Consider the following 17,236-nt stretch of genomic DNA (forward strand, 5'->3'; position numbering starts at 1 on the left):
AATACATAATTACACAATTATTTAATGAATTAAGAAATACTGAAAACAAACTATCCAATATACGCACTAAATATAAAAGTATTATATATATGTATACATATTTGATTTATAATTATAAGTTATAATTTTATTAAACTTTTTTATTGGAAATAATAATACATATTTAATAATTTAAACATTTTTCTATACTGAATGAAATATTGTATATGTACTTAGTTTAAATACATGGTGAAAAATTATGAAAAGTAGTTTATAGAGTAAGTTCAGTGATTTAGTTTATATTCTTTACTTTCAATACTTTCATCAAAGGGTGGCGTTAGATATGAAATCCTAACTTATCGATTGTAGCGTTCTATAGTGGTCAATTTATAAAGTACAACTCCAGACATTAAGAGCATTACACCCTCCACTAGAGTTTCCAGGTTTGTGTGTATGACCGTGCTTACATATCACAGTAGAAACTAACAAATATTTTGTAATTTAAAGGCAATATGCGAGGAAAAAGCACTTTAGCAAAAGTACTTTATCGCCAAAATCTATATAAAATTTAATTAAATCAATGTTGTTTTGTTGCAATATGTTTGTCATATTGAAAGAAAATAGGAAAATGAAATGAGTAAAATACTTAAGTAATTAATATATATATTAATACATATATAAAAAATGTAACTTTAAATTGGATAAAATGAAATTTAACTACATAATGTTATATATAATTAAATACATAAATATTTTATATTAATGTGAAATTAGTTTTTAAAGGTTTTTAAAATTAGATAATAAAAAGCTGAATTGAAAGCAGTTTATTATGCCACTTTCCTCCCTTCTTACAATATGTATTCATAGTACAAATCAGTGACTTTTAACATATTAATTCAGAGAAGTTTAAGAAAATTTAAAACTGTTAACTCTGAAATGCATCATTAACAGGTTCATCGTCATCTTCATCTTCTTCTCCTTCGCTTTCAAACGTGTTATCCGGAATATCATATAATCTTATCATTGGTTTATTTGGATCTTTCATAATTAGATATTTTCCATCTTTCTGTTTCATGCAAATATCAATAATACATCGTAAAATACCCCATGCATTATCCATATTAAGATTGATTTGTGTTGCAAATTCATTTGGCTTATATTGCTGTGTACCAAGAATAACATGTTTACTAGAATCTCTAACCATTGCTCTAGAGACATAACCGAATTTTAATTGGTCTGAACCTGCTAGTAATGCTTGGACAGTCCACTTAGCTAATTTGCAAGCATTGTTGCGTAATTCATTTGCTAATACTGCACCACGCTGTGTATCTAATTTTTGCCTCCATTCAACACCATTGGCTAATTTTGAGTCCCATTCATTTAGAGCCTTAATTGTTAAAAATTGAATTTCATTATTAGGACCTTGCATTACAGCATCATGTTCACATCTTGCAACAAGAACAATTCCATTATTTAAATCCCATTTTCTATACCGATATGCAACACTAGCAACATCACCTTCTTCTTCTTCTGAAATAAATGGGTTTCCTTCTTCAAATTTAAATCTAGGTTCAGTAGATTTTAGTACTTGTTGAGAAAAATTATGATTAATAAATGTAGCTTCCAAAGCTAAATTTCTAGGGGAATTTAAGGAATTTCCATCATCCTGAGGAGGTTCAACACTAGTTTCATTTACAGTTAATAAATCAAACTCAGTATTATCTCGTTTATCAAAGAATAGTTTGTCTCCAATTTTTTCAATTACAATATCCCAAGAGTAATTGCTACGAGTGCAGCACATTATTGTTGCTAAAATTGCATCTGTAGCATAAACATTTCCTTCTGTTTTTGATAGCTTACGAATTATTGGATCATCAGTAGTGGTGACTGTATGAAAAATTCTATCAATTCTTTGCAGTGGCTTTTCACTTTTGACATTCACTCTGTCATAAGTTTTATCATAATATTCAAGAGAGCCGCAACATAAAATATCTTCTCCATCTTTAATACTAGGTAAAGATAGCTTTGCTAAACGTGGAAAATCCATTTCTTCAATAGTTACCCAATCAGGTCTTACAGTAACGGATGCGTCGCGAATTTTAATTGGTGGTTGATTTTTGTGATTACGTAAACCTTGCTGTCTACCCCAACGTTTCGCTTGTCCTTTACGATCTCTTTCGCGAAGCTTTAATTTACCAAGTTGTTGCATTTGACTCAACGAACCACGCTGGCTACCACGGCCACGTAAGTTCCTTTGATTATGACGAAATCTGCCACCACGTTGATAAGGCGGTTTTTGTACACGGGTTGTATCAACCAAGTGGAAAGTTGTTTCATCTTCATCATGATAGTATGCATATTGGCTGCCTGAACCAAATTGTGACGTATATTTGTCTGTAAATAATGAAGATTTTCTTTGTTAAGAAATGAAAGACTGTATATAAAATATTAATCTATTAATGGGAAACCTAAATATAAAATTATTAATTTAATTATTATTTAACCCTTTGCGGACGGGACGGTTCGAAGTCAGCCGTACCGTGAGGCCAAGCTGCTGCCGCGATTTTCGTTCATAGCACTCCAAGATGTCAAATTCTAGACATATGTACATGCACAGATTCTCTACAGAATAAATAAAATGACAAAAATATAAGTCTTTTAAATATATGCAAATATGAGATATAGGAGTTTCTCGACTATAGCGTCGCGTTTACGTGGGACACATATATGAGGAGCTCTTCTTCTCTATCAGTCGTTTTCACAAAACGCATATATGAGTTCCTTGGTCAAATTGATGGTTTACACAGAGCACATATATGCCGCGGTAGTCTGCAAAGGGTTAATTTGGTGTAATGTGATCTATCTTATAATTTTCATATAAAAGGAAAAGAATTATTACCTTCTAATCTCATAATGTATTTTATAATATTGAATTTAATATTTTAATTAAATACTATATAAATACAAATTAGATTTATATGACACAGAACGATTTTAATTATATGAGAAAATTGAAAATAATAAAATGAAGCATATAAAATCATATCTGAAATTAAAAAATTGTTAGTAATATAAATTTGTGCTTTGTTAAGTATTATATCGATATTTAATAAAAACGAAAGTCTTATATTTCAAATACTGGATGTTCCTAATTTTCTAATATTACAAAAAATTTATAGTAATCTTATAAGAAAGCATTCTTTTAGAATTTAATAAATGATATTGATTTCTTAGCATTGATCAGCTAATAGTAATTCAAGAAATAAATTAAATTGAATTTATTTTAATTTAAAAATTTCTCATGTTATATATGGCTATAACTTATGGTTTATTATATTTTGTTAAAATAACAAGAGTTAGAATTGTAAAACATATTAAATTTAAGTTCCTTAACAAAATTAATAATGTCTATACTGTTTAATTATTAATATACTACTAGTAAATATAAAGTGAAGATCTCTGCTTATTTTTTATAGTTAGATTATAATTATGACAGATTACGGTTAGATTAAACCTTAATAACAAAGTAATAAATCTAGGACTTATAAATATACACTCCTAAGGAGACTAAAAATTATTGATTTTTCTTTTATATCATCTGATAGTCGTCAATAAATGTTATTCAAAAATACAAGTTAACGTTCAGGAACCCACCAGTTTAAACATTATACGTTTGTAAGACCAAATGATTTTGGCGTATTTTACATGTTACATCAATGTAATGATCAAAACCAAACTCTAATCTTAACTCTAAGCCTAACCTAAATTGGACAAATTATGGATAGAAACCAATATGGCGTCAAAGTGCATAATGTATAAAACAACTGGAAAGTATTTTGTTGTATATACACAGAACTTTTGAATTGATAGATTCCTAGACTTAATACTTGTATTTTATGATTCTACTTATCGAACACTATAGAGAATATAAAAAAGGGTCAACAATTTTTGATCCCCCAAAGTAAAGTTCAGTCGGTAATAAAAATGTAATCAGCTAAATTCATAATTATTTCTAATAAATGACTTAATGTTAAATAGAAGTGTATAGGTTAAATAAATGAAATAGATAACACTTACTGGGAAACTTTTTATCTTGGAAAGCTGGTGTAGTCCAGTCAGATATCTATGTCAAAAAATAATATAAAAATGTGAAGAATCTCCATAAACAAAGGAAAAAGAAATCACATTTATAACGAACCTTGCCCAATCTGTCGCCCTTTGAGAATGGTTGATAAGGTATATCTTTAAATTGATCAGGTAACTCACAAGGACCCCATCCATCGGGATTATGTTGAATTGCAGGAGCTTGAAAGTGGGCTATCTCTTCTTCTCTGTGAACAGCATCTTCTAAAACTACCACGTCGTCCGTCATTCTGTACTTTTAGTACGACAGACGTGAGACACGATGGCACAACCTATTTGCCGGAAGGACCGGCGACGCCATGATGCTTTTTACGATAAAGATTCATTCATACTCAAAAAGGAAACATGGTGGCGCCATGTATCGGTGAAAAGTTAACTATTTGTTAGTATTACTGATTCACCGATAGATAGCACAATCATGTCCAAATAGTACACTATGCACAAATTGCACGCAATTAATTAACTACGTACAAACTTGAAACAATATTATGCAGGAAAGATTTAGAGTTAAAGCTTTAATGTAATTCCTAAACAATTTCGACTTATAAATCTAGAAATTTCATTTTTTAATTTCGTCATAAAGAGATTAGTTATAATGTTTTACGATTTACCAATTGCATGATTTTTTAAACTTGCTTAGAACCATGGTCGATAACTACCAAAGAGACTACATGTTTAGATAAAACTAGAGAGGGAAGACTGTTTTAATTAATTCCATTCACACTTTTCCAAATATAAAGGAGTTATTTGCTCAAGTTTATTACGAAGTTTATTACGATATCAAAAATTGTATAAATGTGTATTTTCAGTTTGATTCAAGGCCGGTTTTCATGTGATTTTCACTATAGTACTAAATACAACACTAAATAATATACATATAAATACTTACTTAGGTCTATAGTTCTTACGAAGGCTTTTGTCATGTTTTTACTATTCTAATATATATTTATATTTAGTGGAATAGTGCACGTGTTTACGACATTGTGTGTTACCGACTAACGCAATTTAAAGACATGATATTTAAATAAAATTTAGTACATATTTAAAAAACATAATTAAATATTCGTAGTAATTTATACAAAATGAGCAACGTTATTCTAAAAGAAGCGTGAGTAATTCCTAATAATTTCTTAAAATAACGTTATTAAATTTATTTTATGAATAATAAGACACTAAGAAAATATTTTTAAATATAAATTTAAATAAATTTGTATGCTTTTAAATAAGAAGGTTTTGATATGTTATTGATATGATATGCTGTATTTATTTGTTTCCTATGAAATATTTTAATAAACATTTAGTTATTCATTATATTAAATTATATTCGATATAATTAGCATATATTATTAGCATCATTTCAGATCACAGATACTATGTATTTATGCATTAAAGAACCTCGTTTGGAAAAAATTTCTGGTATGAAAATATGATTTGTGTACATGTATTTAGCTAATTATATTCAATTCCAGGTTCGAAGTTGAATCCAAACATGGTGCATTTTATACAGGAGGAAATGTTCAAGTATGTTGACTGAAAAATACATATTATTTATTTCTCTTTATTTTATCATTTAATTGTCACTTTGCATTATAGTGGAGTACAAATGGGGAGTATTTGTTCTGCCAAAAATATGGTACTGTTTCTATATTATCAGTAAAGAGTGGTACAGTAATATCTTATTTGGGAGGAAGCTATAGCAATGAAGAAGAAGATACAATCAACACATTTATTGCAAGTAATAATGACTTAAACATCATCACACATCACAAAAGTGGTCTTTTTAAATTATGGAACTGGAAAGGTACATAACATTGTATAATATATAAATATATAACATTACTTAATTTTATTATGAATAATTAATTAAATACAATAATATGCATACTATTATTATAGATAATAAATTAATTAAACTATGGAAATCTATTCATAAGGGTCCTGTAGTTCGTATTGCTCATTCTATTGAAAGAAATTTGATGGCTTCTGGAGGTAGTGATGGTACGGTTAGATTATGGAATTTACAACATCATACTTGTACTCATAATCTAAAAGGAGTTCAGGGAGTAATAAGGTACTCATTTTAAACAAAATATTATAATATATAATTTTCATATTATTTATAAAAATTTTAGACATATTTCATAATAAAATATGAAGTCATATGTTTGAATGAGAAATATGACTATGTAAACATTTTCTAAAAATTGCATTTATTTAAATGATATATTAAAGATTTATAATTTTTATTATCTTTTGTTTTTTAATAAAGTGTGTATAGTTTTCAATAATTTTATAAATGTTACAAATTTTGAGTCATTATAACAAACATTATTTTATATATGGAAAAGAATCACTGAATACATACTGCTGCAAAACATGCTATAATTATTTTAATTCATATAAATTTTGCAATACTCTGTAATATATTTCAAAAATTGAAAATCAGATGTAAAATTTTAAATTAACAAATTGTATGGAAATTGGTTTTTATGATCACTCATTTCTTTTGCTATCTATTTTCAATTACATCATTTTAAGATATATAATGTACAGTATATGAATTTTTATAAAATTTGTGAAATATAATATAATTTTAGTATTTTAGTTTTTCATCCAAATGTTGAAAAAGAGCTTATCTTTGCTGCTGGTGATGATATCAAAATCCATGGATGGAATATTAAAACTGGTAAAGAAGAAATTATACTTTCTGGACATTTCAGTAAAGTTACTTCTTTATCTTTTCTCAAGAACGAAAATTATTTAGTTAGGTAATATATTGAAACTACACTTCTTATCTTGTATATTACTAAATATAAAATTTGTGATATGTATAATGCACATTGGTTTTATGTAGTTCAGGAAGAGATAGAGTACTCATTTTATGGGATCTTTCTTCTGGATCATCAATACGAGTTTTACCAGTTTATGAGGAAATAGAAGATACATTTATTATACCTAAAAATATGTTACTACCCTTTTATAACAAAGATGAAAATGCTATACATGTTGCTGCTGCAGGAGAAAAAGGTGCAATCATACATTTTTCAATATTTATATGGATTAAATTAATATTTGTCAATTTTTTTGTCAAGAATATTTACATCTTATTTGGCTGTTCCAAAATTTTGTTTTTTTTTTTAAATATAATTTACATATTTCTTAGAATAATACAAATTTATAAATAATAATTAAATATTTATTTTGTAATTCAAATTCCTTTAGGAGTTGTAAAAATTTGGGAGATGAAGACTGGTAAAGAAGTATATGTGCAAAAAAATTCTATTGTATCAGCTGCGAAGGAAACAGGATCTCTATCAATTATACATTTACTTTATAATGATAGTAGTAATAACTTCGCTGTAGTTACGGTTGATCACAATATAATTATCCATTCATTAGAAACATTTGATTGCCTGAAACAGGTAAATTCGTTTTTTTAAAAATAATAATAAAATTGATATTTTATATAATAGGCAGGTTCTATAATGAATAAAATTTTTATTGTTATAGTTAGTAGGTTACAGTGATGAAATTTTAGATGTTGTATATCTTGGAGATAATGAGAGTCATATAGCTATTGCTACTAATAGTTGTGATATAAAACTGTACAATATTTCAACCATGAATTGCGAATTGCTATGTGGTCATACAGATATTGTGTTATCTCTTGCTACTACACTTGCTAATGCCTATTTACTTATTTCTTCAGCAAAGGTATATATTGTATACATTTCATAAATTATTAATGAATTGAAATCAATATATAGTTGCGAAAATTGCTTTAATGAAAGAAAAAATATTTATAAAATATATATGAAATTTTTAATAATGTTTCATAATTTATAGGACAATAGTATTCGAGTATGGCTTATGGATAAACAAACAACTAAAGTATCTTGCATTGCATCTGCTACTAGACATACTGCTCCCGTTGGTTCTATAGCAATTTCTCAAATGTCTGCAAAATTTTTTGCTTCTGTCAGTCAAGATTCATGTCTTAAATTATGGAACTTATCAAATAATATTAATTTTAAAGGTAAACAAAATGCCTTTTTATATCATAAATTATTATTTCTATCACTTAGTGTTATTTTATGTGTACAATGATTGCAGACACATGCTCTCTAAATGTTGCTCATACAACATTGGCTCATGAAAAAGATATTAATAGCGTGAATATTTCACCAAATGATAAATTAATTGCTACTGGATCACAAGATAAAACAGCTAAGGTATAATACATAAAATTCATTGTACATCAAAATATAGGATGTTTCTTTTAAATGGAAAGAGTGAAATATCTTCTGACAAAATATTTTATTTTTGTTAACAGAAGACATAATATTTGAAAATTGAACAGATATTTATATGGATATAATGTTTATTTTATATATCTTCATAGACATTTTATATGTATCGTATTATTCGTTATAGTATATAATATTGCTCTATAATGTTAGTACTAAATTTTTTTTTACTATTAATTACTAGTCTTCTAAATCCTATGTATATCATTAGACTTCATTTCAATATGAATGCACTACTTAAGAAACTATTTTTGTTAAAAATACATACTCTAAATGTTATAGTTATGGTCTGCAGATGATTTACAATTACTTGGTGTATTTCGTGGTCACCGTAGAGGAGTTTGGTGTGTTCGATTTTCACCTATAGATCAGGTACTTTTGACGACATCGGCAGATTCTACAATAAAACTTTGGTCGCTAACAGAACTTCAGTGTTTAAAAGTAATTAAAATTATTTATTCGTTACTAATTGTTATTAAATTAATATAACTCAATTATTTTTATTAAAATATATATTTGTCATTATCGTTAATTTTTTCTGTATGATAGACTCTTGAAGGCCATGAATCATCAGTATTAAAAGCAGAATTTTTATCACGAGGAATGCAAATAATTACTGCAAGTGGAGATGGTCTTTTGAAGCTTTGGAATATTAAGACATCCGAATGTACATGTACTTTAGAACAGCACGAGAGTCGCGTATGGACACTCGCAGGTGAATATTATTTTAACGTTTTTCAATCAATATATTATATTTATTATATCATACTTTAATTATAGTTAGTAAAAATGAGAAAACTATTATCAGTGGTGGAAGTGATTCATTGCTAGTTATTTGGAAAGACGTAACTGAAGAAAATAAAGTAAAAGCTGCAATGAAATTAGAACAACTTGCATTGGAAGAACAGAAACTAGCAAATTTACTAAAAGCAAATAAATTAACATCTGCGTTAAACATAGCTTTAAAGTTAGAACGTCCTTTCCAAGTTCTCAAAATTGTAGAAAGTAAGTTTCAATTACGTATTATCAATATAAGCATGCATCATTTAATATAACTTCTTATATAATTATATACTGGATGATCCACTTAACTATAAATATTTTAAATTATACATTATATGGAAAATAGATTTGCATGATATTAAGAAAGTATTAAATAGCACACTTCTTTTTATGAACAAGAGAGTTTTAAAAAGGATCTTGAAAGAGGTTAACATTTTCTAAAATATAATATACTTCTTATTTCTTATTATATGCATATATTCTTATTGTCTTTAAACTTAACCATTAATAAGATATTTTACTTTTAATTAGAGAACTCAGAATAATGAAGCAATACAATCTTTAATTTTAAAAAATTGTAACTAAAGTCAAACTAAGTCTATATGCTCCTAAATATTAAAACACATAAGTATACATACTCATAAAAAAGGTAGAAGTTTCAACCAAAGTTCTTTCAATAAATAAAGATCTTATGTATCCGTTCCTTTTTCTTAATTTATTTTGGAAAAGATGTTTTTTCCCCACTGAGCTCTTTAATTAAAATAAACGTTGTTAAGTAGAACTGTTATTGAAATGTTTAATATCATGTAAAGTAAATTTTCAAAAAAAAGAGTAGTTATATCACTAACGGTTAACTCTTTCCGGTCGTAATTTCTGTGGCATTGGTCTCCCCAATATTAAATGCCAATATTACAATGCCGAGTAATAACCGAACTTTGTCCGGCAAGAGTTAATGTTACGTGTGAAGATAAAGTGAATCATTTTACATAAATTAATAATTGAACGGGAACGCGACTACTTTTTCGTTCTTGTTATGTTTTTTATTTTTCATGTATTAGCCATTTTAAAGGAAAATAATTGCCATTTTGAAGAAACAATACATGACTTAAAACCAATTTATAAAGAAGAGTTACTGAAATGTGCTGTTACATGGAACGTCAATAGTAAAAATTGTCAAGTTGCTCAGGTAAGTTCTCACATAATTGAATATGTTATTCCTCCAAATAAGAAATTTGATTATAATTTTACATGTTTCTATAATGTTCATGATTAATAGGTAGTCATAAACGCGTTAATGATGGAAATGGAAAATTTGGAATTTCAAACAAAATTAACTTCTACATTGGAATCTGTGATACCATATACTGAACGCCATTATGTAAGAATTACAAAATTGTTACAAAATCTGCATATACTTACTTATACTCTCAATCGTATGAAACCACGTATTACGTCCATGAATATAAACTAAATGTATAACAAACAACTTGTATAAATTTCGTAAATTTCTTTTTTATAACTTTCTTTTCTATATACCACACATGTGTGTGTATGTGAATGCTTTTTGTAGCGAATGGATGTAGATAGAGAATTTTTATAGATAGCAATATAAATCAGCATTAGTTATTTAATATGTAAACAGTACATACCAAAATATTTGTAAATTTCGAAGAGTTTTTTTCTATTATAACTATAATATAAACTTATATTTCAAGAAAGTACAAAATTTCGTGACTTCTTTTATTATGGTATGGTACTTTCAACATACCCTGTATACCTTGTGTACAATACCAACTTAGTATTATATACAAGCACCTGAGTGTTCACTTTATAAAAGAATACTGTAAGTGGGAGGAATGGTTGGGTAATATTTGGTTTCTAGCTAATTTACTCAAGACCATGCATGTATATTCAAGAAAGAATCAGTCCAAGTTTATTAGTGAAACAGATAAGTCATCAGGAAACGTAAGATGGCCTTAAGAAGAATTTGTTCTTTCGTGTCTTTTATTTATCTACTACAACTTTTACATTTAAATACATCTGCTATGTAAGTTATACTTAACTAAATTCATTCCTTTAATTTTCATTAAATTTAGTGACTCTAGTCATTAAATATTCTTTTAAATTTTTTGTAGTTGGAAATATCACTCAATTTTATATCTATGTGAAAGAGTTTGTTTAAGTAAAGCTTATTAACTTACTGAAAGCTTAATAAAGCTATTTATTTAAATAAATCTACATATTAATCTTATTTTCTACAATTTTAAATAAATACAAATTTTTATATAGTTACTAGCATAGATCAGTATCATGAAAAGACATGATCTTCATCCTAATAAAGTATATATTATAAAATGTCCAGAACTATAATTTAGTTATGTATATTACTGAATACATATAATTTTTGTATATAAAAATTTTTGTGGCACTGGACAAATAGTGGTAAAAAGCTACTTTTTTTTTATTAATTTGGACATTAAAAAGTCTAAAAGAAAAAAATATATTTTGTAAAAAATATTTATAAATACTATCTATTTCCATGCATAACTATCTAAAATATCTAAAAATATTTATAAGTGCTATCTATTTCCATGTATATTTTGTATGCAAATACATAACTAAATTTTGGAACACTTGTGTAAACATTAGTATTCAAAGTTGATTACATTAATCTTTAAATTATTGAAATTATATTTTCAACAGTTTTATATTATTTTATCTGTATCTGAATTATTGTATGATTAAACGGCATAAATGAGGTAATTTACAAATAAAGATAAATTAAGAAAAGTATCTCTTTACTCTTCCATAATTTATCTATATCTATTTTTAATTGTAATTGCGATATTTATTAAATTTTTATTTATAATTTTCTAACTTTCATAATTTTTATGTTGGATTAATAATAAATTTTAATTATAAAATAAGACTACACACTTCCCCCTCTCTCTTTCTTATTTTGTGAAAACAAAGTATATGTATTATATGTATTATATTCAATATTACATTTCATCAACCAATTAAACTGTTTTATACTACATGTATATGCATATACCGTTAAATTACGTACATCAGAAGAGAAAAAAAAAAGATTCTGAATCATGATACGCAATTTTATGAAGAAAAATATTGATAACTTACATAAACAGTTAAATGTTTGATGTCATAAATTAATATGCTCATGTGGTAGATAAGATTTTATTGTTGAGATTGGTATTAAAGTCTTGATTAGAGCATTAATATTCGATTGTATTAGTTAATAAAAATTTTTACTTGTCATACTAGATATCAGAATAAATAATGTAGATGATAAAATATGATACTTAATGATATTATAAACAAAATATGATAAATAAGTTAAAAATTTTATAATTTTTTAAGGTACTTTTCTATATTTATTCTTATCTTATAAACTATGAAATATATTTTTCATATCTGTTTATAAAGTACTTGTTTATTTTAGTTGTGTTTATTCATATTTATTTCTTGAAATAATCACATATCCATAGTAAACTATCGTTACTATGCTTTTCAGAAATATTTCAACTTGCAATAACAAAGAAATTCTTTTTATAATGTAGAGTCACATGCATTGCATTATGTCACCAGCATTAGTACAAAGCAACAATGAACTATTCTTACTACTTAGTAACGTCTGGAATTTTAATTCAAGGACTTTCTTTGAAAGCAGTTTTATCTTTTTACGTACTGAAGTTATAACTAAATATCACTAACAAATATATACTATTGATACCTTAATACTACTAATTAAAATATCAACTATAATGTTATTATATATATTATAAATTTTTTACAGAATTTTTTTATAATATTATTAATACTTTTTACTATTAGAAGTTTAAATAATATTACTAAGTTTCTGGAAGCATAGCCTTTTATGTGTATATGAAATTACATAAATTTCTTACAGATTAGAGAGCTGTCCAATATTAAGTAGTAGCAGCTCTATGACACAAACTGAACTTTTACAAGAATTGACAAATAATTGTCGTTATGATAAAATGACTAGACCACCAGGAGAAATTAATTCTACAGATCCAATTAACGTATATACCAGGGCTTATATTTATACAATTAGATCTAATATGGCAAAAACACTGGTAGCTTGTGTTATAATTATATTTTATAACTTACATAATTTCTAATATTTGTTCTGCATACATCTATAAAATAATAATATTGTTTTATATCCTTTATAAATATATATATAAAAATATTTTTACAGCAATTTGATGTACATATGATGTTGCAATTTAGATATTTGGATAACAGGTTAAAATTTTCAAACATTGCTCCATATTTAAATCAACTATATGGTGGACAATTTGCATATGATTTAATTTGGACACCTACTGTATATGTTTCTAATGAGCCCAGTTCTGCTATAATGGGAAATAGTGTGAAAGATATACTTGTTTCAATAGATCCATCCGGCATGGTCATACTGAATACTAGGTTTGTAAATATAAATTTACTTAATATTTTAAAAATAATATATTACGTTATCAAATATAATATTCATGCAATCATTCATTCATTCAAATATCATTTATTATAAGTTTACTCTTTATTCTGCACTTCTTAATATGCTCTTTTATTTTAATTTTAATATAATATTTGTATAACTTAAAAATCTTTTTAGTTCATGAGGTTTCATTGAATAAAGTTCACTCAAAGTAATGTTTATGTTGTTGCAATTATTTGTTGCAATATTTAATTGATTATAAATTAATTGTTCCAATTTACGTTGCAGGAAGACTAAACTAAACTATCTATAAAGAATTAAATAAGTATTTTAATGAACTATATCATGATAAAAATATAATTTATTACTGAATTATTCAAAAGTTAAAGTTCAATTATTCAAAATAAGATTAATATGTAAAAATATGTACAACATGCAACACATATTTTATGGCATGTAATAGTATAAAATTAATTATATATTTTTTTTATTCATTTTAATATAAAATAATACAATCTGTGTGAATGGAAAGCTGGTCAAAATCGGCTTTACGATGTATTGTAAATTATTAAATTCCATAGAGCCATTTGATTGTGCAAAATTTTTGAAATGAGAATACTTACCTTATATAGATACTTTGGCTTCCAACATGAACTCATGTTAATTACTGTATGATTATTGTTTACAGAGTTATATCAATTAAAAATTCAACAATTTTTTAGTGAAAATTTAATGATTCTTTAATTTTACTGTCTAATATATATCAGAGATTATTTAAAAGATGCTCTATTGTTGAAAGTTAAAAGCTTGCAATATTGCTTGTTTTAAAAGTAAAAATTATATTAAGATTTAACAAATTTTGAATGTCACATATAATGTTACTTTTATAATTTTCTTTAATTGTATTCACAATAAAAATAATAACATAATGTGAAATGCATAACTCATCCTTATATAATCTTATCTGCATAATAAACGTGATGTATAAACTGTTGTAGGTTGCAAGCTACTCTTAACTGTGGGCTTCGTTTGGAGAAATTTCCGTTTGATGTACAAGAATGTCCTCTTGTCTTTGAAAGCTGTAGGATGTCATAGTTATTGTACTACTACAATGTCAGCTATTTTATTCAACTGTGCTCCTTGGAATGAATGGAATTTTTACCTACAGGGACACACAATGTGCATGATATGGTGTTATATTGGGACCAAGATCCAATCATACTTGCAGACGAATTACACTTAACTGAATATAAGCTTTTTGACAAATGGGTTAACACATCAGAAGTATTTTATACTACATCGCAACAACATTATGGTCATTTTGGCATGTATTTTTGTTATATGTAGTAAATAATATCTTAAAACTATTTTAATTGATAATCATTTGTATTTATAGCTGGTAATTTTAGTTCAATTAGTATAACATTTAAATTAGCACGCGAGATGGGATTTTTTATGATGGACTACTACATTCCATCTATACTAATAGTAGTCATTTCTTGGGTATCTTTTTGGTTACATATGGATGCAAGTCCTCCACGAATAGTGTTAGGTGATATATTTAAAAGGTGTATAACTTACTTTATATGTGTTGATATTATAAGATAAATAATTAATTAAAATTTCTGTATCTAGGAACAAATACTATTTTGACATTTATGACTCTTGCGTCCAAAGTAGAGAACTCTCTGCCAAAAGTTTCTTATATAAAAGCCAGTGAAATATGGTTTTTGGGTTGTACAATATTTTTATTTGCAGCAATGGTTGAATTTGCTTTTGTTAATACAATTTATCGACGAAAGTATGTATATGTTGTATACAGATATTACAAATATGAAATCTCATACTTCATACATCATTTACTGGTTATTAATAATTTTGAAAATATGTTTAGGAAAAATGTACCGTTGAAAAAAGTAAATAGTAAATACATATTAAAATCAACGCTAACACCAAAACTGGCTCGAAAACAATTTCAAAAGAACACTACAGGATTAGAACGATCACGGTCTTGGTCATCACTTGATAATGCAAACACCAGTGAACAAGATTATTCAAGTCAAAATTACCTTACTGTGCATGTATATATACAAATATATTATAAGAAAACATATCAAAGTATACATAAGTTCATAGCAACTGTACTTCTATATTGCAGAGTTTTCCAAGTACTCTCAATATTCCTTCTGTTAAAATTGAAGAAGATAAAGATCAAGAATGTTCTATTGGGAGCATTATGACTGTTAATAGTACATCATCACCAAAACCTTTTCAACGAAGAGCAACTCTTGCACAGTTACATAATTTTACAACAATGACTCCACAAGAAATTGCTCAATGGATTGACAGACGTAGCAGAATTGTATTTCCTGTGGCTTTCATTATATTTAACATTCTTTATTGGTCATTTATTTGGATATAAAAATGTTATAAATAGATTAAATATATAAGAAGTAATATTTTTTTATTACATTGAAAATTACTAAGAAATTCTGGAATAATTACGAAAACTAACGAGTTGCATTTATGTAATTTAGCTGTATAAACTTTTAAATAGAAAAGTTGTTTTCTATAGTACGCGTACATATGTTATTGTTACTATGTGGTAGTTGTTTATTTATTTTATATAAATTGTTTTTAATGGAGAAAATAGATTATAAATAAATATAAAATATGACAGAAGACTATTAATTCGTAATTTAAATCTTCATTCGTTCATTTCTTATTATTTTGAGTTGCATCAACTGCTGAGATTGTTATTAGTTCATTAGTGATTAGTTTGGTATAATCGATTGGCATTGATTTTCAAACTAACAGTAAGTATATACATATAGTGATAAACAAAAATATCAGTAGACTAAATTGCTAACGTTATGTGCCATAGTCGTACCCTCCGTAGGTAGGTTTATGTGTGTGAGTTATGAGGGTACGTGGTCATGAGTGTAGGTTACAGATTACAGGATACAGTGAATGTAACGTAGTTTACAAATGCATACGTGCTTATACATCAGAGCACGGTTGTATACGAGTGAGATCACTGACATATAATGAAATATGCATATACATATGTATTATGTAGATAAATTCTTATGTGTATACATTTGGCCTTCAGATGTTTCATTCGTCCGAATGAATTAGTTCGTCAGAACTCAGAGCTCAAAACGTGGCCAGAAAATCAGAAGTCAGAATCTAGAACGCTCATCCACTGTAATCATACTCTAACAGACGCAGTCTCATTTCAAAACGTAAAAAAAAGATGATAACTTCAATATTAAATATTTCATGAACTATTAATCGTCGGCGATCTGTCTCTAAATCTTCAACCGCCAGCTTCAGTTTTCGATGTTTTACCATCGTGTAAAGGTTTATCAAAACATCAGAGTTATAATTCAGTATTTTACATCGTTAGTAAAATTTTGTACCTGTTTTGCAATTTTATAACTAATACTAATCATGAACTTATGTAATTCTCAAATGATGGATTTGTATATAATAACAAATTATTAACAAATAATTAATAACATAATAATAATTAATA

At 26.4% G+C, this 17,236-nt stretch overlaps 3 protein-coding genes across 7 annotated transcripts; 2 read left to right on the forward strand and 1 right to left on the reverse strand.

The window, feature by feature from the left end:
- Nucleotides 1–788: 788 nt before the first annotated feature.
- Nucleotides 789–4,436, reverse strand: Eif3d1 (eukaryotic translation initiation factor 3 subunit d1). The gene is made up of 3 exons (XM_072020432.1): nt 4,178–4,436; nt 4,057–4,102; nt 789–2,373 (listed from the first exon to the last, which is right to left on the reverse strand). The coding sequence occupies exons 1-3, from the start codon at nt 4,349–4,351 to the stop codon at nt 905–907; spliced, it is 1,689 nt and encodes a 562-aa protein (XP_071876533.1). The 5' UTR covers nt 4,352–4,436; the 3' UTR covers nt 789–904.
- Nucleotides 4,437–5,063: 627 nt separating this feature from the next.
- On the forward strand, nt 5,064–10,698 carry LOC139996173 (transducin beta-like protein 3). The gene is made up of 15 exons (XM_072020337.1): nt 5,064–5,230; nt 5,592–5,643; nt 5,716–5,923; nt 6,019–6,193; nt 6,720–6,890; nt 6,977–7,149; nt 7,345–7,544; nt 7,633–7,836; nt 7,969–8,158; nt 8,236–8,354; nt 8,712–8,870; nt 8,979–9,144; nt 9,210–9,434; nt 10,271–10,398; nt 10,489–10,698. The coding sequence occupies exons 1-15, from the start codon at nt 5,205–5,207 to the stop codon at nt 10,681–10,683; spliced, it is 2,391 nt and encodes a 796-aa protein (XP_071876438.1). The 5' UTR covers nt 5,064–5,204; the 3' UTR covers nt 10,684–10,698.
- Nucleotides 10,699–10,992: 294 nt separating this feature from the next.
- LOC139996175 (pH-sensitive chloride channel 2) lies at nt 10,993–16,272 on the forward strand. 5 transcript variants are annotated; one of them, XM_072020340.1, is made up of 9 exons: nt 10,993–11,259; nt 13,144–13,333; nt 13,459–13,688; nt 14,697–14,779; nt 14,867–15,022; nt 15,095–15,250; nt 15,334–15,499; nt 15,593–15,779; nt 15,857–16,272. In XM_072020340.1, exons 1-9 carry the CDS (start codon nt 11,183–11,185, stop codon nt 16,118–16,120), a joined length of 1,509 nt encoding a protein of 502 aa, XP_071876441.1. In that variant the 5' UTR covers nt 10,993–11,182; the 3' UTR covers nt 16,121–16,272. The 5 variants fall into 5 exon arrangements, with proteins under 5 accessions (XP_071876441.1, XP_071876442.1, XP_071876443.1 ...); XM_072020341.1 differs by lacking the exon at nt 10,993–11,259 and adding an exon at nt 11,952–11,971; XM_072020342.1 differs by lacking the exon at nt 10,993–11,259 and adding an exon at nt 12,133–12,593.
- The last annotated feature ends 964 nt before the right edge of the window (nt 16,273–17,236 follow it).

The sequence above is a fragment of the Bombus fervidus genome, chromosome 17 (assembly GCF_041682495.2).
Source record: "Bombus fervidus isolate BK054 chromosome 17, iyBomFerv1, whole genome shotgun sequence".
In the NCBI taxonomy this organism is placed as follows: Eukaryota; Metazoa; Arthropoda; class Insecta; order Hymenoptera; family Apidae; genus Bombus; species Bombus fervidus.

Excerpts from the sequence above, each read along its gene's own strand:
- Eif3d1 (XM_072020432.1), bottom strand. The coding sequence starts at position 4,351 with ATGACGGACGACGTGGTAGTTTTAGAAGATGCTGTTCACAGAGAAGAA. Across the intron at positions 4,103-4,177 it reads AGGGCGACAGATTGGGCAAG|ATATCTGACTGGACTACACC; the intron begins GTTCGTTATAAA and ends TTTTTGACATAG. Across the intron at positions 2,374-4,056 it reads CCAAGATAAAAAGTTTCCCA|ACAAATATACGTCACAATTT; the intron begins GTAAGTGTTATC and ends CATTATTTACAG.
- LOC139996173 (XM_072020337.1), top strand. The coding sequence starts at position 5,205 with ATGAGCAACGTTATTCTAAAAGAAGC. Across the intron at positions 5,924-6,018 it reads TAAATTATGGAACTGGAAAG|ATAATAAATTAATTAAACTA; the intron begins GTACATAACATT and ends CTATTATTATAG. Across the intron at positions 6,194-6,719 it reads GGAGTTCAGGGAGTAATAAG|TATTTTAGTTTTTCATCCAA; the intron begins GTACTCATTTTA and ends ATATAATTTTAG.
- LOC139996175 (XM_072020339.1), top strand. The coding sequence starts at position 12,840 with ATGAACTATTCTTACTACTTAGTAACGTCTGGAATTTTAATTCAAGGA. Across the intron at positions 14,780-14,866 it reads TCCTCTTGTCTTTGAAAGCT|GGACACACAATGTGCATGAT; the intron begins GTAGGATGTCAT and ends TTTTACCTACAG. Across the intron at positions 15,780-15,856 it reads AAAATTACCTTACTGTGCAT|AGTTTTCCAAGTACTCTCAA; the intron begins GTATATATACAA and ends TCTATATTGCAG.